This window comes from Physcomitrium patens, chromosome 1 (assembly GCF_059467195.1).
Source record: "Physcomitrium patens ecotype Gransden chromosome 1, ASM5946719v1, whole genome shotgun sequence".
Taxonomy (NCBI): Eukaryota; Viridiplantae; Streptophyta; class Bryopsida; order Funariales; family Funariaceae; genus Physcomitrium; species Physcomitrium patens.
This window is the reverse complement of record NC_143410.1, coordinates 19,030,835-19,056,013: the sequence shown is the minus strand read 5'-3', so window position 1 is coordinate 19,056,013 and position 25,179 is coordinate 19,030,835. Positions and strand designations below refer to the sequence as shown.

The 25,179-nt window shown below is 41.6% G+C and overlaps 3 protein-coding genes and 1 long non-coding RNA gene across 17 annotated transcripts; 3 read left to right on the top strand and 1 right to left on the bottom strand.

The window, feature by feature from the left end:
* Positions 1-454: 454 nt before the first annotated feature.
* Positions 455-10,932, top strand: LOC112283214 (protein TPX2). 9 transcript variants are annotated; one of them, XM_024521677.3, is made up of 24 exons: positions 486-618; positions 1,996-2,108; positions 2,288-2,465; positions 2,826-2,911; positions 3,333-3,468; positions 4,084-4,306; positions 4,771-4,879; positions 4,989-5,108; positions 5,244-5,339; positions 5,511-5,605; positions 5,954-6,032; positions 6,348-6,410; positions 6,660-6,743; positions 6,877-6,959; positions 7,108-7,186; positions 7,432-7,497; positions 7,606-7,677; positions 7,798-7,875; positions 8,194-8,313; positions 8,527-8,693; positions 9,065-9,173; positions 9,703-9,762; positions 10,075-10,169; positions 10,399-10,932. In XM_024521677.3, exons 3-24 carry the CDS (start codon positions 2,291-2,293, stop codon positions 10,466-10,468), a joined length of 2,265 nt encoding a protein of 754 aa, XP_024377445.1. In that variant the 5' UTR covers positions 486-618; positions 1,996-2,108; positions 2,288-2,290; the 3' UTR covers positions 10,469-10,932. The 9 variants fall into 9 exon arrangements, with proteins under 9 accessions (XP_090108493.1, XP_073391980.1, XP_073391975.1 ...); XM_090252372.1 differs by lacking the exon at positions 486-618 and adding an exon at positions 723-862 and having other exon boundaries at positions 5,514-5,605; positions 6,880-6,959; XM_090252369.1 differs by lacking the exon at positions 486-618 and adding an exon at positions 723-862 and having other exon boundaries at positions 6,880-6,959.
* A 2,640-nt stretch (positions 10,933-13,572) lies between these two features.
* LOC112283246 (uncharacterized) lies at positions 13,573-17,451 on the top strand. Its single transcript, XM_024521720.3, has 9 exons — positions 13,573-14,157; positions 14,269-14,483; positions 14,676-14,859; positions 14,991-15,150; positions 15,406-15,672; positions 15,799-15,969; positions 16,247-16,595; positions 16,710-16,873; positions 16,988-17,451. The coding sequence occupies exons 2-9, from the start codon at positions 14,324-14,326 to the stop codon at positions 17,282-17,284; spliced, it is 1,752 nt and encodes a 583-aa protein (XP_024377488.1). The 5' UTR covers positions 13,573-14,157; positions 14,269-14,323; the 3' UTR covers positions 17,285-17,451.
* A 596-nt stretch (positions 17,452-18,047) lies between these two features.
* LOC112283253 (uncharacterized) lies at positions 18,048-21,704 on the bottom strand. Of its 6 annotated transcripts, none has more exons than XM_090252323.1 (5): positions 20,685-21,704; positions 19,542-20,423; positions 19,045-19,356; positions 18,788-18,881; positions 18,048-18,616 (listed from the first exon to the last, which is right to left on the bottom strand). In XM_090252323.1, exons 2-5 carry the CDS (start codon positions 19,787-19,789, stop codon positions 18,530-18,532), a joined length of 741 nt encoding a protein of 246 aa, XP_090108449.1. In that variant the 5' UTR covers positions 19,790-20,423; positions 20,685-21,704; the 3' UTR covers positions 18,048-18,529. The 6 variants fall into 6 exon arrangements, with proteins under 6 accessions (XP_090108449.1, XP_090108453.1, XP_024377548.1 ...); XM_090252327.1 differs by having other exon boundaries at positions 19,542-20,314; XM_024521780.3 differs by having other exon boundaries at positions 19,542-19,854.
* A 25-nt stretch (positions 21,705-21,729) lies between these two features.
* Positions 21,730-24,675, top strand: LOC149989921 (uncharacterized). Its single transcript, XR_016504386.1, has 2 exons — positions 21,730-22,040; positions 22,296-24,675. It is a non-coding gene; the product is annotated as an uncharacterized LOC149989921 (long non-coding RNA).
* Positions 24,676-25,179: the final 504 nt, after the last annotated feature.

Sequence of the window (25,179 nt, the reverse complement as noted above, 5' to 3'; positions counted from 1 at the left end):
CCATAGCGACAACCCTATTCACACACATCCGCACACATACTTTTCAGAAGGGGTTGATTGTTCGACCTACGTGGCAAGCACGTATTCCCGTGTTTCAAGTGTTCAAAATCGCACGGGCGAGTCAGGGTCCGGGTTCTCCGCCCGGCCCGCTCCCGCACCCCGTTTGAGTTTCGCCACTCGATAGGGCTCCCGCTTGCTCTCATGTTGAACAGGCGACTTCGTCTCCGTGCTTTCTATGTTTCTCTCTTTCTGGCTCGTTGGGAGGGATTCGGCATGAATCTGTCAGAGGTCGCTGGGCTGTCGCGATTCTTTTGTCAGAAGCGAGCACATGTGATGCCAAAGGAGCTATCGACGATGGTGATATTCGGGGGGCAAATCCAGAGCACGGTGCATTATTATCATTGTCATGGGAGAGCGTGTCCGGAGGCGTGTAGGCACTGTCTAATCAGATTGTTAGCACGTTGTCGTTATGGCATCCATTGATTGCGGACATTCAAAAGTGCCAAGGGGACTTTCATCACGGTGTCAAGACGTTTGAAATCTGAAGAGAGAGAGGGAGCAAAGTGGAGCGGAAGTTGTCTCTCTTGATGCCCGTGTTCACGCCGTAACAAGTATACGGTACGAGACGGGGATGCACGGCCGACAAGTAGCTTGCTGTGCTTGTATAGAGGTGGTATTTGACATGACTAGGTGATGATTGTGAGTCGTGCTGTCCGTGTCGATGCGCCGCGGGTTAATTGGCGAAGTCTTCGAGCGGATTGCGCGTTGCTGGTGATATGGAATTCTAGTGTGCATTGCGTCGTAGTGACGGGGATTATCTTGGAGCTGCACTTGTTTGGAGGTTAATTTGTTCAGGAATATTGTACGTGAATCGGCCGTTTTTTTCCTCCGGGTCATAGAACACAGTGTCATGTTGCGAAGCTGGTCAGGAGCTGTGACTGTCAATTTTTACTTGTCGTTAGGCTGCGGGCATTCATATAATAATTCTCTCTCTCTCTCTTTTTTTTTTTTTTTTTTTTTTTTTTTTTGTCTCGTCCTTCTGCGTTTCATGTTCACACATCGAGGTGTTGGTCTCTCTCAATGTGCTCAAAATTCCTATGGAAAGTTTAAGCTGATTGTGTAATTGAGAGCCTTGCAACTGTTAACTGTTTTCCTAGCAGGGTATTTGACATCTTAACACTATTAGCTGCGCACTTGGTAGATAACTATCGCTTCAATTACAGTCCCGACTGCCGACTTTGAGCGTTGCCGATGTTTGCCGACCTAACTCGTCAAAGACTCATCACCTTGAGGCCTCAATTCTGCTTAATCACATTCTCCTCGCATTCTCCTGTCATTAAATGTACGCGGTCGGATGTCGATATCTCGCCGGAATCGTCGTTGTCCCATAGAACGATGGAGATCAAACTCGCGATTACAGCAGTTACAGCTAGAGGAACTATGTCAGCTATAATTGCAGGTGGAATTCAGGCGGTGAAAAATAAGGCGGGTGTGTATTATCCCCACGAAGTTAATGCTCACCCAAGAGTACGAGAATGTCGCAGCATGACGCCTCACTCATTGGAACTCCATGTCATCGCGGATATTAAATCATAGATATTTGTACATTTGCTTCCTTGTGTGTGCCTACACATTGGCCGTGTTTGAAACTCTCAGCAGTTACGGATAAATGCGATCGTGAGTGTACCTTTCAGCGTAAATTGCGTTATTCTAAGAGGCATAAGTATTAACCAGATAGGTCGGCGAATGCAAGGTTTCGTGATGCAAGGCATTTCGATGATAAAATACACATCTGCTGTTTCCTAACATGCTTATGAAGCACACGTGTTTAAAACGATCATTTCTGTGCATACTGTTTTCTTTTTCAATGGTGATTTTAAAACACCATTCGGATCGTAAGGCGCGTGAGCCAACCCAGAGTCTGAAGCTCCTCAATTGTTCTTTTCACTTGGGTCCAAGGAAGATTTATGAAATATTGTGTGCAATGTCTTACAGGGGTGACTTTTAACAGCTGAGGTTGAGCAGTTTCTAATGTGATTTTGACACTAACATCATCGACCACAGAACTAGAGGGAACAGGAAAATTCCTTCAAGCGAGCCACAAGATTGTTAGTAAACGATGTCATCAGCATTGATGTGTACTTGTGTATCGATGTTTTCTTGTACCTTTATCGCCTGCGGAAAAGTAGACAATAGGATCCAGAGTTACTGGAAATCAGTTTAAAGGGATTATTTTTGTTCCTTGGTATTGTCCTCGAGGTTAATTCATTCATCATGTGCCATTCAGGAAATGATGGACTATTCGAATGAGGCAGAGGCTTGTGCAAAAGACCCTTCTAAGAACATTGACTGGTCTTACGAATTCTCAGCTCCGAAGTACCATGATTTCACCTGTGAAGAGTCCGAAGCAGTCATATTGGCAGCAGAAAGATGGTTCGACATTGCGATACCTTGTGAAGCATCTCGTACGTGTTCATGCTTTTCCTATCAGTTCGTGTTATTGTGATCTTTTGTGTACTTCTGAACTGTCATTGATAGATTATCACGTTCAACTTTAGAAATGCAACCAAATTTAAATATTGAGACGGAGTGACGGTCAGTGGGAATGAGTGTCATGTTAACATGTTTGAGCGATCCAAGGATTGAATAACTGGCACACCAGTTGCATTCCAACTTGCCAAACCTGTAAGACTGCACTGGAAACTGCCACATTGCAATGAGACATAAATTTAAATTCTTCTGATATTGTCATCAGTTTATGTTACTTGTGATAAGAAAATCGAGGTAACAGATCCCTTCTCACTGTTTATTGTGCGAATTGGCAGCTCATGTTTCCAAAACCAATTCCATAGCGGAGTTACGGTCAACTGCAATGGGTAAAAATCATGGAAGCAAACTTGAGGCGTTGCAGGTCCGCACTCTTTTCTCATTTCACCCTTCCTCCCTCACATGTAGACATGCCTTGGGTCACAATATGCCAACATTTCCCTTTTTTCACTTCAGGTAAACCAGCAGCAAGTTCAACTTGTTTACCCCAGCGAATGCATATCGGCTAAAGGGTTATTGAGATGTCTTCTGAATTAAAAGATGTCAGTGATTACAAGTTATAGTTTGGCGATGACCTGAATGTAAAAAAGATGCCTTAAAGTCTATATTTGACTGTTTTTTCAGGAAAGATAATTTGTTCAGTAACACTTTTAATCTGTGTTCGCCAGACGAATATGTTCCAGTCTGTAGTAACATCGGACTTCGTTTTAGTGATAAATCTATGTTTCTTAGATAATCTACTGTGAAAGTCAGCTGATGTATGAATGCAATGCAACTGATGACAGATTTTAGCTCATGTGTCACCACTGCCAGCCAATAGACATGCATTCAAGGACGCCGAAGAACTTTCGGCTGGTTGCGAAGAGGAATTCAACCAAAAAATTGAGGATTGTGAAGGAAATACTGATATGTCATATGAAGGTTCGCAATTCTTCACGTAATCCCTCATTCACATGAAATCTGCCAAGTCGGGACTCGTTACAAATTTGAAACACCTAGTAAAATCGACTGGTAATTACCATCACGGTGGGTTGCCCCACACTATGACGTTCTGAATCATTAAATACATCTCTGGCGGATCCATCTTGCTTTATCTAGATTTCATGAAGTTTGGAAGCTTAGTTGCTTAGCCGCTTAGCTCTTAAAACCATCAGCCTGCATGTAGATTTATCGCTTGGTTCGAATTTCGTTCAGGTTGCAATTTTCTCGGTTTTGAAGAAATATTATACTTGCAGAAGACTTCGTCCGTCTGTACCATTTATGTGGTGGTTCAAGTAAACCACTGTTGATCAGCTTGCTGAAGCCTTGATGGGTGCAGGATAGTTAGGAATAGTCAGGGCTAACTGTTTTTCCGGCTATGGCTAGTTGTTAAGGTTTCAAGTTTTTGTTCAGAATTCCATTTGCAATGGACTAATTTTGAGTAGTAATAGTTCATCTGCTGCGTGAAACCTTTCCCCTATACACGTTGTTCTGAAATCTGATACGATGCTTCTGAACATTGACACCCGGTTCATCTATTTGAATTTGTTGATTCAGTCCCAAGTACTAAATGCTTGCAAGGAGAACCTTGCACACCTGTGGGTCGCGCAATTACTGGGGCGATCGAGAACACTATCAATCGGACACCTCCTTCTGCCTTGGCCGCCCTTGTCATATCTCCAGGGAGTTTGCCAGCTAAACGGCTGTATTCAGATGCATGGAAGGAGGCATCTCCTCTTGAGCAAGAACCTCGCTCACTATCGAAGAAAAGGAATTCTAGGTTAGTCGTTTTCTTCTTCAACTTCATTAGTCTAGGCTGTGTCGTGTGATACTTGTCGTTGTTGGCTTGTCTTGCTCTGCAGTACACAAAGGTGAGATCCGTGTTTGCCTCTGAGTTACTCTTAAAACATACCCGCAATCAAGAAGTTCAATCCATACTAAGTATTCATTTCTATCGGGGTTCTTCTAAGATGAATTCTGCTTCTATCTTTGTATACATTCCAAAACAACTTCTAGTATTTCTCGGTATTCGATAAGAGTGCGGAATCTCCTTGTTCTTTGATTAACCATGTGTTCATGCCTTCTTCTAGTGTTCTGTCATCATAGCTCTCTTACTCGTAGTTGATAAAAATTTGGACAACTTCTTTGAATACTTGGTTTGTAAGTCTGATGTTGAATCCGTGGCAACTTATTCTCGACCGAATAACCTGAAATTTTTTTTGAATGTTCTTTTGAACGCAACAGTCGCGGTGGTGTTAAAATTTCAACCAAGAAAAAACCCATCTTTGCTAGCTCGAAGCGTGGTAATCGAGCCGAGAAGAAGCAGAAACTAGAGGGAGGGAAACCCCAACAGGTATCCTCTGGTTTTTGCGGATGATCATCTCTTGAATGACTTTATCTGTTCAAACGAAATTCGTTGCTGGTTGCCACTTGTTAATCCTGCTGTATGTTACTACCTGCAGATATCGTACATGAAAGACAGGTTGCCAAGACCAAAGAATCTTCTAACTCTGACAGTGCCTGATAAGTTCCAGCTTCGGACAGAAACAAGGGCGCCTATTCACCACGAAGATTCTAACAAGGTTCACCCCAAAAATTGAAAAGTACTTGTGTCTACATGCTTCATTTTTCAACCGTGTTTGATATTCAGGAAGTGATGAATCATGCACATTCTGTCCATACTTAATATTTATTCGAATTTTTCACTATTTGTTCAGAGTTCACCCTTTATTTCCATGGCGGAAAGAGTTCGAAGATTTCATATGAAGTCTTCAAAACGAATCCATATCCCCAGCATGAATGGGGGTACCCAGGTAAAGATTTGTACAGTTTCTACAGCTGCATTATTAGTTACATCAATGCTGGAGCGCTTTAAAAATCATATTCAAGGAAAGCCATTAAATTCAATTTTTTGGAATTCATTGTTGATGCTGTTTTGTTCGAAAAGTGAAACGAACCTACATTAAGTGAAGGTAATGTTTTAGCAGGAGAAAATGCACGACAATAGCAAAGGAAGACCGAAGTTAACAGTTGCTAAGTCTCCGGCATTTGGAACGTCTCAGAGAGTTCGACCTCCAAAGTTTGTTACCATTCATCAACTATTTTGTTTTTGTCTGAAGAATGTACTGATATCTTCCTATCCACTTTCTGATGTTCTCTCAAAACCATATTAAAAATGGATGCTTGCCATGCTAAAGCAAAAATCTTAAATTTAAATGAATACTTCATAAATGAAAAGTAGAGTAGAAGCTGATGTTGTGGACATTGCTAGCAGCAACTCCTGTATGCATCAAGGAAGCAAGAGCGCGACTGCAAGATTATGCAGAGAAGGATATTCTTTCACTCAACATTTTTCTCACAATTAGGATAATTAGGTGTATTCGTCAGTTTTTTACTGGGATTCGGTGTCGTTGGATATGCTCAACAGGGTCAAAAGCGCTGCAGAGCTTGAAGAGGAAATGCTCGCTAAGATGCCCAAGTTCAAGGCTCGCCCACTACCAAAAAAGGTGACTGGTTATCCTACAGTGATAAGGGTGTTTTATTTCCAGTCGTCTCAGGAACTTACTCTCGTCATAATTGGTGAAATCACAGTTTCAAATAATTAACTGCTGTTGATAATGTCCAAGATTTTACAATTTTACGCAGCGAATAACCTAGCAAATGTCTGTAATTTTGATTGAGCTTCAGAGTTCCTTCTTTGTGAGTATATTTTGATACCTCGTATTAACACGTAAGCAGAAAAACGTCTCGAGGGATTTTTGAAAAAGACACAAGTTTCCTACTCTTAAACCGCTGTTTCTGCATTGATGGTTTTGATGCAGATTTTGCAGGCACCTGTGTTGCTCACCTTTACGAAATCGACTCCGCAAGTTCAAGAGTTTCAGGTACTCTTCCATCTAAATTCAAATATATTAGGTTCCTGAACCGAAGAATTTCTCAGAGGTTTAGGACTTGATCAATGTACCTTCGTCGTGTCCAGTCGTTTTAATTGGTAGTCGCTTTTTCAAGGTCTGATTTTGTATCCTGATTCTTGCGTTCATCCCACATAGGTGAAACTATTATGCTGTTCCGTAATTATTTGATTAATTCTAATTTTCCAGTGATGTCTCATAGTTGACCTCTATCATCTACAGGAATTTCACTTGCATACCATGGAGCGGGCACAGCATCATGCAAGCTCATCATCTATCCTATCTGCGGACTCTCTCTCTACCTCGGTGTGTATCGAAACTCGTGTATTTTAAACACTAAAGAGTAGAAGTTTGAGTTCCATCAAACTACTGCTAGTCTCTTTTTCCAAGAATGTGTCGTTGACTATGACGTGCTGACAAATAGCATGAAAATGTGAAGCAGAATGTGCCGAAGGTAACAAAGGAGATTTCTAAACCGCGACCACCGCAATTCGAAACAGCTAATCGTGCGCGACCTTCTACGTATGATCAGCTACCGTCAGTGGTTGAACTTTGATTGCTATTGATGGACCTTTAGGGGACCGGAATGGCTGGCATTTTTCCTCCTGTTGTGTTAATTTTCGTTGTGCGACCTTCCACTGACCAGTCTCCGATCTGGATTTATATGTAGGGTAAAAAGCCGGGAAGAGCTAGAAGAAGAGGAGCTTGCAAAGATACCCAAGTTCAAAGCACGTGAACTCAACAAGATGGTCAGAACTCTGCAATACACTCTTCCTGACATGTCGTCAAATTGATACAATCAACCTGATCCTTCTTTTCATAGAAATCACAATTGCAAATGAGCTTCCTGATATGTGGAATAGAAGGTATTAAAGAATTTGTAGTTCAATTAATGACTTTCCAGCAATAAAATCATCAAGTTATGCTTCAAATTCTGCTCAATTTAACTCGACACCTGGTTTTGAATATTTTAAGTTCATTTTTGTACTTGCAGATTTTTGAAAGCAAAGACGATCTCGGTCTTTATCGGAATCAGAAACGAGAGGTTACTGTACCCCAAGTAAGTTGTTAATTAATAAATTCACAAGGTTGTGGAGGCAAAACTTGCACTGGCCGGGGTTTTGGGTGTTAATTTCAAAATAGGCTCGGATTTATTTGTTCATTTTAGGAGTTTCACTTCAAGACCGATGAACGCGCACACACCCGTGATCCAGACGTTCTTGTCGACCAAATATTGAAAGTAAGTCCTTATTTCAGATTCAAAGGGTGCGTTTGATACGTTGAAGTCGCAAGTTGTGAGCTTCTCAAGCATATTGATAAAGGTACTAATTGTCTAACTTTGACTGTTTTGCACACGTAGCTTTCCTTAAGCAAGCCGAATGAGAAGGACGCAAAATTACGACCAACGATACCAAAGCCTTTCCGTTTGGCTACCGATGTAAGCCTATTTCAAATTCATTCCCATACACCAGTGCATTTTTAAAAGAAAGAATTAGTCCAATGCTCAGGGACCACCTACTTTTTGTGCTTCTATCTTGTTAACTATGACTATTGATTGCTCTTGTGTGTATTCCGTGTATTATCTTTATACAATGCAAAGGTACCTTTTCTTCATACTCTAATCCTACTCAATATAGAGTTACATTGATTGTGTAACTTCTTTTTAGAGCTTCGACCGTAACTTGAAAACCTTAGATGCAGTTCGAAGAAATGTCCATGTATTACGGCTGATATAGCGATTTCATGGTTTCAATAGGACCGAGGATTGGCAAAGGAAATGAGGGAAATTCAGGTGAGAATTCAACAACAACAGGAAGAAGTAAAGGCCCGCATACCGATAGCCCACCCGCTTCCTTGGACCACCGAATTCCCAGAGGTAAGTGTAGTCAAAAGACATTCACTATTGAATACTCGTGATTCCATGTCTATGTAGATGCGTCAGAGATCTTGAAGTCGCGTGAGACTAGTTTAGCGCTCTTTGACTGCTTCGTATCCTGGATGTGCTTCCGACATTTATGGTACTTGTCAGAACTGTTTTTATACCCCGGCAGTTGGATTAGGAGGTGATATGTTTGATCCTTCCTTCCAGGTACCTCCGAAGCCCCTTCCCAAAGAATGTACGAAGCCGGAGCCGTTCTACTTAGAAAGCTTATTGCTTCATAAGCAGGAACAAGAACGGATGATGCGCCAGCAAATGCAAGCTGAACAACTCGAAACAGCACTGAGAGAATTCCGTGCACAGCCTATCCTCTCCAAGTAAGACCTGTAGCGAATCTCTTGGTCACTTTCAATTCCTCCCTCTGAGCCACATGTATTTTGGCGCTAGTTCGCTTTAAGTCTTCCTAACTTTTCATGGGATAATCAATATTGGGAATGATGAATGAGTATTTGTGTTGATGTTAGATCCTCCAGAAGACCAGTTATTAAATGATTTCTTGAGCCCAGCTCTGTCAGTTTTTTGCTACGGTCAAAGTTTGCAATATTTGATGGGTGTATTGTAGGATGGCATATGAATGACATTCTTAGTAGTTTTCTCTGTGATGAACTCTTTTGGTGACGGTCATCTTTGATCTCTATTACCTGCATGTGTACCTAGAGAGCTAACGTGTCTTTTGGTCGGGGTGCAGCGCACAAAGTGTTTTGCCAGAGAAACGGAGAAAGCCTCTTACTGTTATTGAAGATTTCCATCTCAATGTTGAGCAACGCGCTATGGAAAGGGCAGAGTTTGAAAAAATGGTAAAGCTTAACGTTCTCTTTATGCAATGTATTTTTGTTGTAAGTTTTAAATTTCTTTGATTCATGTGCAGTTCGTATGATCTTCAGAGTTTTCTATACTTTTTCTTAAATACCTGTACAGTGTTGCGATTGGTAGCGCATTTCATAACTTGTGCGGGATATTAGCGTAACACTGCACAGGTCATTGGTCCATTTCAATACCAAGGTCAAAGTACTTTTTGAATAGATTTGGGAATCAGGTGGACTCAACTCGTAAAGTACTGTCATGTTAATGGCATGAATGAACCTAGTTTTATCTCTGGTGAAAGCAGAAGTGAAAGCACTGTGATGTCGACCTTCACAATGAACGCTTATGACATCGCCAAGATTCTTTATGCAGGCTGTGTGCTAGATTCGTGAAGTTCTAACAGTTACTCCCAGTGTAGCTGAGTTTTTCTTACAACTACTAACACGTGAAGTTGATTTTGAAAGAACAACGAATCACAAAATAACTGATTGCTAGCTATTTCACTTTTCCTGCGTCTGACAGGTGGCTGAGAAGCAGAAGCAGTACAAGGCTTATCTTGAAAAATATGAGGCTGGAAGAAAGGTAAGTCTCATTCCGCCTTTCTGGCATATCTTTGGGCAATGGATCCATTGGATTGTCTTGATAAGTGTACAAAATTCAGTATTTATATTTTCAAGTTATAAATGATCAAAACTTCGGGTTATTTTCTAGATCTCCTCTTGGATTGACTTGTGATGTTGACGAGCAATCCTGATTTTCCTCGCATCGACTAGAAATAAAATCAGTCTATTGTACATTCACTAGCGTTTAATATTTATCATTATGAAGAGCTAGCAAGACAGTTGGTGTTTCATGTGATTAACAGCATGGAATTTGAATAACTTTTTTAAACAGGCTGAAGAGGAGAGGTTCTTAAAGGCCATGAGGAAGGAAATGGTACCAACAGCCCGTCCTGTGCCAGCATTTCCTCGACCACGTTTACCATTGCGGTACACTCCAAGTCCTCTTTTAATTTGAAGAGTATGAACACCTAATGGATGCACCTCTCCATGTGATGTTTTTACTATTTAAAACTCATAATATTGATAGACCACTCTGGGATCCTCTTGATGTGATTTGAAGGATGCTTTTTTTTTCTAATTTTTAATTGAGTCTAGATCAATTGGCGTAATCATACCATGTGAGAGGTATATATTAGTTGGGTTTCTACTTGTGCAGGTCAACGAAAGTACCCACAAAACCAGTGTCTCCTCAATTTTCAAGAAAACCACTGCTGCTGGAACGTTGACATTAAATGCTTTTTTTTTTTCAACCCCAGCATGGTCGGTTGCACCTTGAAACGATTTTTTTCAACAAAAAAAAGAAAACCATCATATTATGTTGTACAATATATTTGATAAGCTTCAAATTGTATGCCAAACGTCGCTCCCCTCAATGTAAGTTGGCGCATCCGGAAAATTAACTTTGCCTTTGGCAGTCGCGTTGCGTTCATGAAATGCAATCATTCATCATTTTTGAGGATTGTCATGTACAGGCCTCACACTACATTGGCAGGAACTGAGTGATCCTTTAGACTTGAGGAGAGGATCTCATCCAGCTAGTGGGTTCGTAACATCTGAGCACTTTCTTACGAAGGATTTTGTAGACTAATAATGTATGGAAGTTTTAATCTTCGAAACTGATAATGTAACTATTGCAATGGAAAAGATGCTGAGAATAACTCAGACTTCTTCAATGTTCATTCTTTGCGAATCCGCGTAAGTGTATTGTGAAACTGTTGCGTCAGTGATTGCCTCAAGGTTGTATATTCCAATGCAAGAGTAGGTGGAAACTGACGAATTCGGTGCTCGAAGACAGCGAGTGCAAATTACATGGCCGCCACGTGGCAGCACAGGCGCGCTTCGAGGCTCACCGAGTCCTTTCGTGGATTCGGCAGACTGTGATTAAAAATTGGGTCGATTCTGGTGCAACCAGGTGGCCGATTCCGAGAACAGGTGGCTCGGATTGGAGTCTGAGCAAATCCTTGTTTTGAATCCGTCAAGCTGCTGCAGCAGCAGCGATCGGATCAATCACTATAGCGGAAGAATTAGCAGCAGGCAAGAAGGAAGGAGTGATGGGAGCGGGAACGATGATAGAGTGACGATGGCAATTTCAGCTTGCGACGAGAGACTCGCGGGTAGTTGCCGAACTGAAGCTGAGCATGGCGACGCAATCTCGTGCACATGATCCTGGCGTGGCGCCGAAAGCGGGACACTCGTGGCGCAATAATTTTTGGGACAATTTTACGGAGACGGGATGCTTGGAGAAGAACTGGCGGCATCCGATGGGGAAGGGGAAGTGGAAATGGGATGCGAAGTCGAACAAAGAGATTCACTGGGAGCCCGCGTGCGCGCAGGTGGTGAACGATGCCCGCTTAGGGAAGTCGGTTCTGCGCGTCTGCGTTTTCTCGGATTGGTTCCACAGAATTGATCGGCTGGCCACTAAGGAGAAATTTGGGTATGGATATTACGAGACGCGGTGCCGGTTCCTGGGAGCGGAGGGAATGCACTGTGCGTTTTGGCTGCTGCCGGATGGGATGTGGGACAAACCCGTGCCGCCAGGACAGATTGACGGGGGAATTGAGATCGATGTTGTGGAACACCGGGGGAGGGATGGGAGTGGCGCGGATGTTTCCCGGCAGGGGAACACGGCGGTGCACTGGGGCGGCTATGGCGCGAATCACAAGTCCGTCGCGTACAAGCAGATGAATCTTCCTGATGAGCCGTCTGCGTGGGCGACGTATGGTTTGTTACATGAGCCGGGGGGTTTGAAGTGGTATTGGAACGGCAGGGAGGTGAATTCTGCACGCGTGTGGTCGCCAATGCCGAATGGTATCTATTTCTCGACGGAGGTGAATGAGAGCGGGGGTTGGGCGGGTCAAGATTTGTCGAGCTATGGTCCGCTTCAGAGTCCCGCTGGGTACATTGAAGTTGACTACTGCGGCTTCTGGGAGCTCTGTGATTATGCTACCCAGTTAAGTGCGCCCCTCCCTTGCGAAGACACTGCAGTTTCGACAAATTCTGGAACTAAACAGTCATCTCATGACCTTTTGTCGCATACTTTTACAGTGCGCCACACATTGCGTTTCGACGATCTGGAGCGCCTTCGTGGGGAGGGCGATGGCGAGCAGTTCTGGTTCGTGCCCTTTCCTGCTGGTCGCACTATTCGTAATCCGCAGAAAGCGCAAACGCTCCTCTCGGTTGAGACGAAGCATATCGCGTCTTTGATTACAGAATGGAAGGGAATACAGTTCGCTCACGAGGATCACACCCTTGAGGTGAAGGAAGTGTGCGTGGATGGCTTGCAGTTGAGGTATGCTAAACGAGCGTATTCCAGTCCGCATATCCTCGTTATCAACGTGATGGTGCACGATAGTGGCGCCGCGGAGGAGGAATCCAGACAACTACGCGACAAGGTAGCCGAAGTTGAGCGGCAGGGCCGTGAGACGGCGAACCGGTTGCAAGATCGCATTGGCCATCTCGAGCACCAGCTTGCAACGGAGTTAACTCAATTAAAGGAGCTTGTGCAAAGCTCCGTGTCCACTACGCAATCGTTGCACGAGCATGTGTACCGGGATGATCAAAATTTACCCGATGGCCTTAGCTCCAAAATCAGTGCCGTTAGAGAGAACGTCAGTAAGCTGTATCGAGGTGTGCATAAGTCTTGATCGGAGGTTTATCTTCGTTCCAACGACACTAGGTAGCAGTGGAGATTTGCATCAGGGACCCTGCAGCCGCGTAATAGGTCGATACTGTTTTTTTCACGGCTGCACATTATATAAATTCATACCATAGTTTTAAACTAAACCCTCTCGTAATTGCACATAGTATATTCTGTGAAGCCTCACTTAAATATCGTCCACTTGACAAACATCTATTTTTCTCTCGATCTGTTAGGTTCAAATTTTGAGTCAGCGACTGGTAGACAGTCTTCAAGTATTCCTCGACGATTGGATTTCTATCGGTGTACTGCTGAAATTAATACATTGAAAAATACATTTTCCGAATCTAGACTTAACTTTCGGTGTGGCGGCCTTGTAGCCACCTACTTTCAGAAGCACCTCTCGAACGGCGACAGTCGCCCATTTCTTTCTAATTTCCTCGGGATCAATGCTTTTGTACCTTAGTTTATTCTGGAATTGTGCAGTCTTGATCTTATCTGCTTATCCATCATTCGTGTGGGGTGGACAATTTTGTCACTCCGTTATTCTTTCCACTGTGGAAGTCCTTGAACAACGTTTTACAATTGTATTTTATCATCGAAGGGTTGGGTGATGCCTTTTCCGTCAAACAGGTGTGAACAAGAAACTAGTATTTTAGGCGAGAAATGAGTGATAAATACAGTTCGAAGACTCATCTCATTTTCTCAATATTCTTGGAATTGTTGGCAAAGATCCCCTTTTCTGTAAATAAGGATGGAGCTTTTTCTGCCTTGTTCAACAAGACTGGGTGTGAAGCAACCACACCGACGAAGCTGGGAATCTCCTAGTTTGTTGGTCCTGGATTACACAAATATGAGCTCATTGGTTTAGCATGGGGGAGTTTTCGTTAGTCGGAGGAATTGATGCTGAGCGTCACTCTCACCGAGAAGAACTTGCATTATTGAAAGTAGGATTCATTCCGCACTGTCTGAGATCACAACGCGCATGTTTAATGGTTGTAGCTTCTGACACCTAGGTGTCGTTTCCACAAACTGGTAGCCTCGTTTTTCGTCAGTGTAGACCTTCAACAGATGTAGTACGGTGATACAATTGCAGTCACACGATTCTAGTTTCTGACTTCCGCACTCGAAATTCATTTTGCACCGGATTCCAAAAAGAAGCAGTGTGCAATTGAGGCAAGGATTGTGGCAGTGCGCTAGCAAGGGTGTAAGTCGGGATGCTTTAGGAAATTGTACAAAAGTGGCAATTCTAAGGTGTAAACAACAGATATCTCTCAGGCAAGTGCACTGTTCATTTCTGGCGCTAGTCGGTTCCAGCTGCAGAGTTGCACTGCAATCGAGTTTCTCAATGATTGACACTAGTGTTGCAAATTTTCCAAATGTGTGCAGACCACTACAGCATCTGTACTAGAACTAGTCTTCCTTGGAACAACTTGGGAGCGCCATGAGTGGACATTGGGTCACTCTGCTCATGGTCTGCATCATGTTCCTGGAGTGTTCACTTTTAGTGGCCGCAGATGAAGGGAGTGATCTTTTGGATGCGACAGAAATCGATGTTGCGAGGATAGCTGATCAGGGAATTATAAACTTCACTCAGCAGTGTTGTACGTTTTGGCACATCTCTGAGCCATTCTATTCAAATTTTGCTTCATACTGGAGTGATGTTGAGTGTTCCATTTGTTGGTAAGCGCCCCATGCTCGAAAGTCGAGCTCATAGTTGAGCAGAGGCTGACCAGCAGATCGGTTTTTCTAGAATCTTCGAGCCCATCTGAACAATGATCGTGTGTATTTCGCAGCATTGCTCGCAACTTGTGATGCACCTTCAAATTGTTCGCACGATGCTTGTTTGCTGCAATTCAGCGAAAGAGAAGGGGATTTCCACTGTATGGCTGTCAACAACAATAAGCATTGCCACCTTCAAGGATCGACCAACGACACCTGCCACAGAATGAACCTTGATTACAGTGGGGGCTATGTCAGGTTCTATCAAACTCGACAGTTGTCAATTGAGTTTACCGTCTGTCGCTTGTTAGCCCTAGTTTTTGCAATCTTCAGCGGATGAGAGTTTAGTTGTCTGATGCACACTCTTGGTGGGCTACTCTTCTCGGCAGACTGGGACAAAATACGGATATAAAGAGCATCGACACAATGCTGGCTATTTGCAGTCAAAGAATGCTCGACCCTTTGTTCAAGAATTTGTCCAAACCCAATGTTCTCTCTCGGGCATTCTTTGCTCCACTGGATGGTAGCTGGCGCATATTTCCAGGATCGGTAACATCCTGAACTCTCTGTACCGTGTCTCCTCTATTAGTATTTCTCCACAGCTGAGCCTCTTGAGTAGCCTGGCTGAGGCTTTTAGTGCGTGCAAGAATGCCATTCCTCATTCTCATTGCAGACAAGATCACTTGCATTTTGAGAGCATATGAGTGCAATTTAGACACACTGATCACTGACTTCGCTGGAAGGTATTGAGATACTCAACGATAATTGACTGACGAGAGAGTGTGTGTTCCACGTCGTGAACAGCCGCAGAATGCCAACGACTGCAGATTATTTGATCCTCGTGTCCGGCCATGGTTAAGGACATCAACGTCGGTAACAAAGGTCGTTGTGGTGTTAATCGACGTCGGTCCAACCATGCTCAACATTCTCCCTCCAGACATCGGAAGCGGGACGATATTTCAAGCGGCGAAGAACATGACAAAGCAGTTGTTTACGACTATAAGTGAGACAGACTACATGAACATAATTGTTTTTGATAGTTCAAGAGCCGAACCGTTGTCTCCAGCAGCGGTAAATGTCAAATCGCAGACCCCCACCTCGATCAGATTTATTGGTTGAACCTCGTCGCTCAGAAGCTAGTATTAGTCCCGTTTTTTACATTTCGACATCTTAACATGGACTGAGATATTGGGACAGGTATTGGTCCACCGCAATGGCAGTGGCAGTGATGAGGATCCCGGATTAGAGGGTTTGAAGGCCAAGTTGGATCAACAAACCATCGAGGGCTCATCCAAGCAGTCAAATATTTCTAATGCTATTCTGACGGCCTTACCAATGTTCGAGGCTGCAAATTCGCAGGCTGCCAGGGTATAGTCTCGATTCTTACTACCCTCATCTTTACCAATGTCTTCAAATCTAAAATTCAGTTTCCATTGTCTACTTTCCGAATTGCTGCTTAGGAATGGTCTCGTTAGATTTAAAATGCTGATCCCATTCACCTGATGCGTATTCCGTTCGCTAGGATTTCCGAAACACGTGGTCTTGGAAATCTCTAGTTTGCTTTTTTCCAGCAGAAACATCAAACCTCAAAATTTGTGATGTGCAAGCCCAGAACTGATGATGTAGGCATCGTTGTTCATCGCAGGTGATCATCGTGCTCACGGACGGTGTGTTCGCAACCTTAGGAAACGTCACTCTCCCAACTGCAGAGCTGAGTAGCAAGAAGGTTAAAATCTTCCTCTACAAATTGAAGCCTTCCAACGACAACGATGTCTTTCTGGAAAAAACTACTCTCCCACAGCAGCTCTGTGACGTCGGAGGTCATTTCGAACCCATCCTAAAGAACGTAAATAATGGGCTCCTGGCGTTCGCCAAATACTTCTCGTATTTAGCGAATCTGAGGAGAGTTATAACCGGAGGGAAACCTCAGTACAGTTACGTGTATCGAGACTTCGAGCAGATCGGTGGTAACATCATCACCATCTCTAAATCAGGTACAACGTTAGTCCACCGCAGCTCACAACTCACTTTGTTTTTTGTGCAGTAGATGTGTGGATGCTACAAGCTACACATGATGATGCTCACATTGAATCTTCACGTGCGTGTAGCTTTCTACCAGGGAGAGCTCATCGGTGTTGCCGGGATTACAATATACATCGACCTGCTTGGCCCCCTCACGGATGCAGTGAACGTCGCATTGGGAAACAGGGTAACTGGTTACTCTGTGAATCTAGATGTGAATGGATACGTCAACCTGACTTGCAGCGTCACGGTAAGTGATCATCTCCAACTTTTGAAATCGGTTCGTAGCACTTGTGCAGTTCCAGTTTGTCGATGTTTGACTGTGTACCTGTGCTGATGGACTCACCTTCTTTAACCCCCTCAGAATGAAACATTACAACCATGTGGATCGGATCCCAAAATCATGCCTGCGAACGGAGGACTCTGTCCCAAAACTGATGCTCCAGTGCACACAATCACAGACGTCGTGTGTTGTGATACCTGCAAGGCGCCGCCTCCGCCACCAGTAAAGCGCATTGTTGCCACTACAGTTGGCTCAGTAGCTAGTTTGATTATGTTAATCATCGGTGTTTTCTTTATCAAGAGATGGTGTGACGTAAGGGAGCAAAAAAAAAAAAAGAATTTAGAATTTCTTCACTTCCAAAGGCCTCCCGACGAGTGAAAGAGTGGGAAAAGAGCTAGAAATGATGGCGATCTCTAGAGGGGTGTTAAGAGTGCTTGGATATGGCCTTCTGAAGTGGCTCTTCACGCCTTAGCAAAGCTTCTTTGCTCTTGCAACATAGCAACTTCTTAACAAAAATTCGTCCACATCGTGATTATTTCAAGTCATTTTTTCAGAGGGATCACATTTATAGATCGATGAATGGATGGATGCCGTTGCAAAATTGCCTCAAGAATTTCATTTTATGATGAGAATAGTAATGGTACTATCTGTGTTTTATAAATTTATATAAAATAGATTTAAAGGCTGTTGGAATAAAAGGCAATTGAAGAATTTAGGTGATTTCTTTAACATAATCCCATTCAGATTGTTAAACCCTAAACATGAGTTATGTTAAAGACCTTGCACAGTGGGATTGTTAAACCCTAAACCCTAAACAGATTATGTTAAAGACCTTGCACAGTGCAGTCATACACAATGTGGATGCGGAGAGTTTAACCTGTGTTTGGATATTCTAAAATCTCTTGTGGCTGCAGCCACGGTACTCATTTGCGAGTCTGGTTCTCAACTCAGCTTTGCATCGAGTCAATTGAAGGTAGTCCTCTCCTGTGTGTAATTCTTCCCAATGAAGACAAAATTACAAAATAAAAAAACTTACTCTACCCCCATCACAGGAGTTAATTGAACTTGACTGCGACTTGGCTGCTCTGCGTTATGGAATGAATGTGCTAATGCAGAGTTTAAACTCAGACACATGTCAAGATATTGCAATGAGTGTCTCTCATATTTATTATACCAAGATACAGTCCCGAGATCAGAAACTTCATGGTAAATTTTACCAAAGCCCCAGTTCTCATTCCTTGAGAATGACTTGCCCGAGATCTTCATTAAAGAACATAAAAGCAACACAAATAAGGCAGTACTCTACAGGTTCAGTCCTCAAACTTACCACACGGTAATTGAAAAGCATCTACAAAGTGGGAATCCAAAAACCTAAGAGGGTTTCTTGAAGTGTACAACTTCGAGAACAATCTCAATTTGTTCGTGGTCTATCCAATGGCGTCCCTCCAAATTCAGAGAAGAAATGCGGACTTGAGTCCACATAGGACTAGATTCGGGTGCACAATGCTCGACAAAATAGGTCATAGATTCTGAAGCTGAAACTGACTTACATTAATTACGCTTGGAGCGCTTCACAAAAACTCCACCCTCAAGACTAAGTCTGCGGGGTGAAAGATCAATGTCTCATAGTTCAGTCCTAGCTCCAACCAAGTGATCGGAAACTTCATTGCCGTGGCGATGCCACAGGTAATTCCTAGCCTCACCTCGGATCTGCAGAGGAATTTGTAAGTTTTATAACTTTTAAAAAAATCAACCGTCTTCACATCTTTTGTGGATTTGAATACTGTAGGTTGCAACACAAATAACCAAGGTGTAACACGAGAAGGTTCATTTGCGTCCAAGTCATGTTGGAGGTCTAAGAAACAATAGAATGTTGCGCACCTTGTCAACTAGGACTCGAGACAACACTTCATTCCACGCATTACGCTGAGAAAGGGAAATCCAATACAAACCTAACCGTGGCTCTGCTCGCACCCTGCACGTACAGCACACTAATTATCCTTGAATGAGAACAAAAGAAAGCTCGTGAGAAATATATAAAAAAATGCCTATAAGTTCCATCAATAATTTGTGAGACAGGGAACTTTTCATCAGTTATGGATGCAAGGTACCCATTGCATGATACAAATGAACGTTACCCGATGAGCATAAAGTGAACGTTCTCTGCGTATTTCTTGATCAAAGCCAAAACAGCAGAGTTGCGAAGAGATCCCTTCTCTCCAATCTCTTCCTTGCTCAAAACAGCTTCCATCGGTGCCAAATTGACCATAGTTAGCACAGCTTCCATCTGAGCTTCACTCGTAACATCTGATGCATCGAGCTGCTGTTTAACATACACGGACAGAAGGTGGCGGTCCTCGTATGGAACTACCGTCTCTGCTATTACTACTGTTTTGAGCTCCAATGTAGAATGCTCGTTCATTGTCCTCATCATTTCAGAGTCGGTATCTCTACGCACGAAAAAATGAAAGTTGCAGTCATGAACATTACATATCACATACACTAACCACATACATTCGTAGCACTGAATATTAGATCACAAAGATTTCAGTGCACCGTTATCTAAATTAAGGAAAACCAGTTCTTTAATAAAAAATAAAATGAAATAGTAGAGGCATCATAGTAGCATACTTACAACATCTGTACTCCCAGCGTTTGCCCCTTAAGCAGGTCTTGTAGTGGCGAAACGCTCACAGAGTCGTTATTTGCCACCATCACACGGCCAACTGTGCTTCGACAGGTTGTATGGGGTAAAAATAGCAACGTCGCGCACAATAGGCTCGTCAGCAACATCAACTTCATTAGGTGCCAGATCAGCCGCAAGAAGTCATGCGAGAGGGAACCACCCGAGCTCACCATCTTTTCATCCTGTACGTGGCTCATCTTCGCTGTCTAGTGAGTTGAATGTTTTTGTCAGAAATTGTAGCGTAGACCGAAATTAAGTGACACTGCAATCGTGGTTACAGTGATTAACAATGGTGAGAATACTGACATGAGCCTGAGTTATTCCAACTAAATGTCGAAGACGAGTTTGGTTCAGGACAACCTTCGCTGAGCATTGGTTTTCCTAAAAGAGACTGATTGCTCTTCTCATTTGTATACAATCCAAATTCTGTGGTTCGAATCGACTATGTTTAAACAGAGAAGTATGAATGAGACTGGCATTTGGTCGTCTTTCAGCAATCACAGCAATGACCCAGAATTAGAATTGAAAACTGTTTTGCAGAGCTCGAGTTGTGGTTCAAGTTGTCAACTTAGGCCACATACTGATAGGATCCACAATTTTCAGGAAACCTTTGAAAAAGGACTTCCCGGGCGGCTTCAAAGATAGTCACAATGCCAGCGAGCGCTTTTAATAACAGGGAAAAAACCCTCGACAAAGACAATACTCCCAATTGAATTTAAAGTCTGTGGCAAAGACAGAAAATGCATAGGGGATGAGGGTGATGGTTCCAGAGTTCTTCGCAGCAAACCAACGAGAAAATTGACCCATTTCGACCAACAAAACCCTCGTAATCTGCGATTCCAGCAGGATATTTGCTAAGGTACAAGAAAATTACAGCAGACGGGAGCTTGTCACGACAAGCAAATAAAACATTCAGTCTAGATCTGAACGTAACGCCAAATTCCCATCAGCTGAAGACAGCATGACAGAAACTATATGCCTTGGAAAAGTTACAACATTTAAATATTTGGAAATTTCAATTAAGAACAGTTTAATAGCAAGAGGAAACGAGTCCATCAGTGATTTCACATGAAACTGAGTTGAATCACCAACCTAGTAGTTATGTAACCGCTAAAGGTGTAGTGCACATGAGCAGGGACAGTATAATTCAATTCGAGTACTTTCTGGATAGCCCCAGGCAACGCCGAAGCTTCACGAATACGGCACGGGAGGCAAGCAAGTGGACAGGGAAAGGGAATCGGTATAAAATTAGGACCGAGTAAGGAAGAGTCGGTTAACGATATTTGATTCCATGATCAAATGGTTTCTAACATGAGACGTTCACTATCTCAAAGGATGTTGAAGATCGAAATACTCAGTTGGCTTAAAGATGAAGAGCACAGTCCAGAGATTTCGCAAACCCAAAAGCTGCACATTCGAAAACTGCTTCAAAGATCAATTCAAGTTTTTCACTCCGCTATATCTTGAAACCCTCGCCATTATGCGTGCCACGATTCGTAGGAAAACTCAAGAAAAACCGAGAAGGGATCCTTGTTGAAACAGGAAAGTACCAACACAAGAGGCACGAGCCGCATTGCTGGTGACAACTTTCTCAAGTAAGACATCTGTTCAGACGTGAGAACTACAGGCGATAGTCCAATTGACACATTTAGGAGACTCAATTCGCTGCTTGCATGAGAGACCTTATACTTAGACCCCCGAAAGACCATGAAAAACGACCAGCGATTTCCGAACCACCCTTTCAACACCCTCTAAACAAACGCAAACCTCAGAAAACCATGACCAGAGACGGCCACAACGACAAACGACAGAAAAAAAACACAAAAACATCACAAACAACGTTCACACGATTAGAATCGCAACTACACGCACACATCAGAGATACAAATCGCGGAATTCGCCAACATTTAACAAACAATTGGGAAACTCGAAACACTGTAAATTACATCTGAAAAACTCGGGAAACCTCCAATTCAATCGATTTTCCCCTTCAGAAACAACGCAGGAGTCATGAGATCGGCGCGATCAGCACAGACACAAGCAAAGTTGCTCGCAATCGGACGACTCGCACCACAAAATGTCGACGCAGCAGGCTGGGATGCATCGTGGTCATGAACGAGGACGAGCCCACGGTCATGCGCGGACTTGTCGGTCTTAGGCTCTCTCTCCGGCGGTAGCCCACCACCACACCTGCATTGGGGTTGAAAACCAACACTTGAGACCCTTTTTTTCTCCCTGTTTCATCCATTCTTTCTTTCCGTTCTAGTGCCCTTAAAGTAGAGTTTGCTGAAGTAATCTTTGCCATTGAGTTCAAGCTACTGTACCAAAGTATTCTATATATGAAGATCGCTCAAGGAGACAAGTGGTGGCTCTCCTGCACCGCATGGATGGGCCTTCGTTTTCATCAAAAAGGTTCATGTTTTGTGGAGCTCACAACCCGTTTTACAGGTGATCGGGGAGTTCTACAGGGTGTTTTTCATGGTGTTTCACACTGATTTTCTCCTCCTCAGATTCATGCACTTCATACTGTAATGCAATCATATAGACGCTGGAAAGGCAAATACATCGGGGAAGGCTCAGCATGTGTTTAAGTTATGTGTTTCGAGTAAGAGCAATGTGTTCTGTGTGTTTCAAACATTGGTTTCGAACATTGGTGTTTTGTCGAATTTATGAATTATGAATTACATTGTGCTTTGCAATCAGAATTTCAGAAGAAATTCATCGTGGATTAACAAGACGGGTTCATCGTGGATCCTGCTTTTGGGAGGTTTCTTTGTTATCCCATGAGGGAAGAAGCAACAGCATGGGCTTACGATCTTGCTGCTCGAATCAACTTTTGTACTTATAAATTGCTGTTGTTATGGATGTATTCATTTACTCCAATTGTCTGGTGGAACTTTCTTCGAGGAGGCTGGAGTTGTAATTTTATGATATTTATGATATTGCAGTAAAATATTGCGGTGAGTATTGCTGAAATATTGAAAAATTTGAAAATATGTAAAAATTTGTAGGGATGTAGAAAGTTGTGCCGTTTAGCAAGAGCATTGTTATCAAAAAAAAGAAATTGATCCAAGTTATACACAATTATATATCTACAATGCATCATTCGTGCAAGATAGAAGAATGAATTATAATTGTAGATTATTGAGCCAAACTATGTGGAAAATTGGAGAAGTTTTGAGGAAAAATAATTTGTTTATTGGATCAAATAGACAAACACATAAAATACTATCTCAAACATGAAATAAAAGAGTAGTAGAAGTAGATCTTGTTGTTTCTTTATACTTCATGAATGAAAGCAATAGACATCAATATAATCTTCTCACCACTTTTAAAGAATTTGCTATTATATTGCTTGAAGATGGATCAGAGCATAATCTACTTTGTGATATTATTATTTGCCTATGTAGTAATGGACTATTAGAAAGGAGTTATGAAGCTCATCCTGCTTATTTGCTCCTTCATTATGTTCTTCTTTTTCCACATGAAATCCTTGGATGGCATCTTGATCTAAGGGTATAAAATGTAATGATGGATATTATTGAAGAAAGAGAAGGTGCTAGATAAGGGGATTGGAGAGGCAACAATCTTACATAAATGGATTATATGATAATTTTTCTTCTTCAATAAGATAATTTTCATGCTTTTATATCAATTTAGTATTTTGAATATGAGCGATAATAGTGATTCATTATACATGCTTTCTTCTATTTGCACTTTTTAGAAATTTTTTTATTTTAATGATAGAAGATGTATTTCATGACCTTGGTTTGATTCACAATTATGAAATGTTCTAATGTTTTGTAATCTAATGCTTTTTGCATGGTCACAAGAAACTCACCATTACTATTTCTATTATTCAAGCTACATTTTTGGAGCAAGCTTGTCTTATAATTCATTATATTAAATCACCTCATAACTCATATTATACATATGCATAACATACATAACCTCCTAAAGTCCAGTTCCATGTTTTCTTAAAGAAAATTAATGCTTGTAAGATCACCATCCATCACAAATACTATTACAGTAGAACTCTCGAACAAGTATGAGCATATCACATATAATTTTTTTGGGCCAAGTATCACAACAATCTAGAAATGATGAGATTCTATTGTCATCTACATTTGTTTTGAAATCCAATTCCAACAATTTTTTGCTTCACTTGTAAGAAAGATGCACATAAATTCATAGATACTTAAATTTAACCTAGAATGATTCTTTCTAAATAGCCAATTAAATGTCACAACCAAGTTATTACAACTACAAATTGTGATGAACCCAATCTAGATGAATTCAATATAATGTAAATTATTCACTAATTTAGATTAAATTGTTCATCTATTATAAATTGTTCACCAAAAATTCACAATTGCCTTGAGTTTTGAGTACTACGTGTGAAATTTGTATTCTTTAGTGGCCAAAGGCTCTATCCTATTGTATAATTACAAAAGAAAAACAAAGAAACAAATTAAAATAAAAACAAAGAAGTTAGTTCTAAAATATTTGCAGGAAGTTAGTATGAAGTGAAGGAAAACAATTTAGGACAAGGAACACCAAAATTGCAAATGAGCATGATAAACTTTGAATCAACAATACCAAAATTGATAAGCTTTAAATTTTTTGAATCAATTAGTAATTAAAAAACTAAGACAACTAACCATTAATCAAAGAACAAATGTAATTAAAAATCTCCATTTCAATGCGCTATGTTGATCTATGCCTTTCATTCCTAATATTCATTTCAAGTACTTGATGATAATTTCAACCTTAACATCTTGGATGTACTTAAATGTCTCCAAATGTTTATCGAGAAGTTTCAACATAACTTAGACTCCATCAAGCTAAGCTTGAGCAAGTTGAAGGATAGCATTAATACCTCATACTTACAATCTATACTCAAATCTCGTACATCAAAGTCCATTACACAATCAAAACCACCAGCAACCAAACCACACCTAAGAAAATAAGCCACTATTGTGGCAAAGAAAATTTGCCTTAAGAAAGTGCCGAGCTTCTAGTTGTCACTAATTGCTCAGTAAAGCCTCTAGATAAAAAAATAAATAAAAAAAAAACAAAAAAATACCAAGTCTATATATAATATTATCCCTATAAGAGAAATTACATCAATACATAAGCCTTAAGTACCATAGATCACCAAAAATGTAATAAAATATTATAAAACCTTATATATCCTTAAGGTGAATTCTTTCTAAATTTCAACAACTCATATCTCATGATCGGACTATCCAATCAAATCCAAATTTTTTATGAAATATTGATATATTTTTAACAACTACTATAAAAAAATTTAATTGCAAATTTGTTACAAATCTTGAGATATTGCCAAAACCCTATGTCACGGACATACATATAATTACCTATATGAATACATCAAAGTATGTAAAAATAGATAAAAGTAGGTTAATTATGTAATATCTTCTAGAGAAGCTTCTTAGAAGCTTTATAGACGCTGCTTTGACTTTATAGGAGTCTATAGTTGACTTTTAGGCTAGAAACTTGGTCAATAAGTTAGCCATGTGCCACACATGTTGGAAGCTTAAAGAACAAGCTAACTACGTGGTCC

Bases quoted from the DNA above. Each gene is read 5' to 3' on its own strand.
- LOC112283214 (XM_024521668.3), top strand. From the start codon at position 2,291: ATGATGGACTATTCGAATGAGGCAGAGGCTTGTGCAAAAGACCCTTCT. The intron at 4,307-4,770 runs GTTAGTCGTTTT...TGAACGCAACAG, and splicing joins TCGAAGAAAAGGAATTCTAG to TCGCGGTGGTGTTAAAATTT. The intron at 10,170-10,398 runs GTACACTCCAAG...CTACTTGTGCAG, and splicing joins CGACCACGTTTACCATTGCG to GTCAACGAAAGTACCCACAA.
- LOC112283246 (XM_024521720.3), top strand. From the start codon at position 14,324: ATGAGTGGACATTGGGTCACTCTGCTCATGGTCTGCATCATGTTCCTG. The intron at 15,151-15,405 runs GTAACATCCTGA...CGTCGTGAACAG, and splicing joins GGCGCATATTTCCAGGATCG to CCGCAGAATGCCAACGACTG. The intron at 15,970-16,246 runs GTATAGTCTCGA...TGTTCATCGCAG, and splicing joins CAAATTCGCAGGCTGCCAGG to GTGATCATCGTGCTCACGGA.
- LOC112283253 (XM_090252323.1), bottom strand. From the start codon at position 19,789: ATGAGCCACGTACAGGATGAAAAGATGGTGAGCTCGGGTGGTTCCCTC. The intron at 19,357-19,541 runs GTAAGTATGCTA...TTTCGTGCGTAG, and splicing joins ACGCTGGGAGTACAGATGTT to AGATACCGACTCTGAAATGA. The intron at 18,882-19,044 runs GTAACGTTCATT...CTGTACGTGCAG, and splicing joins GTTCACTTTATGCTCATCGG to GGTGCGAGCAGAGCCACGGT.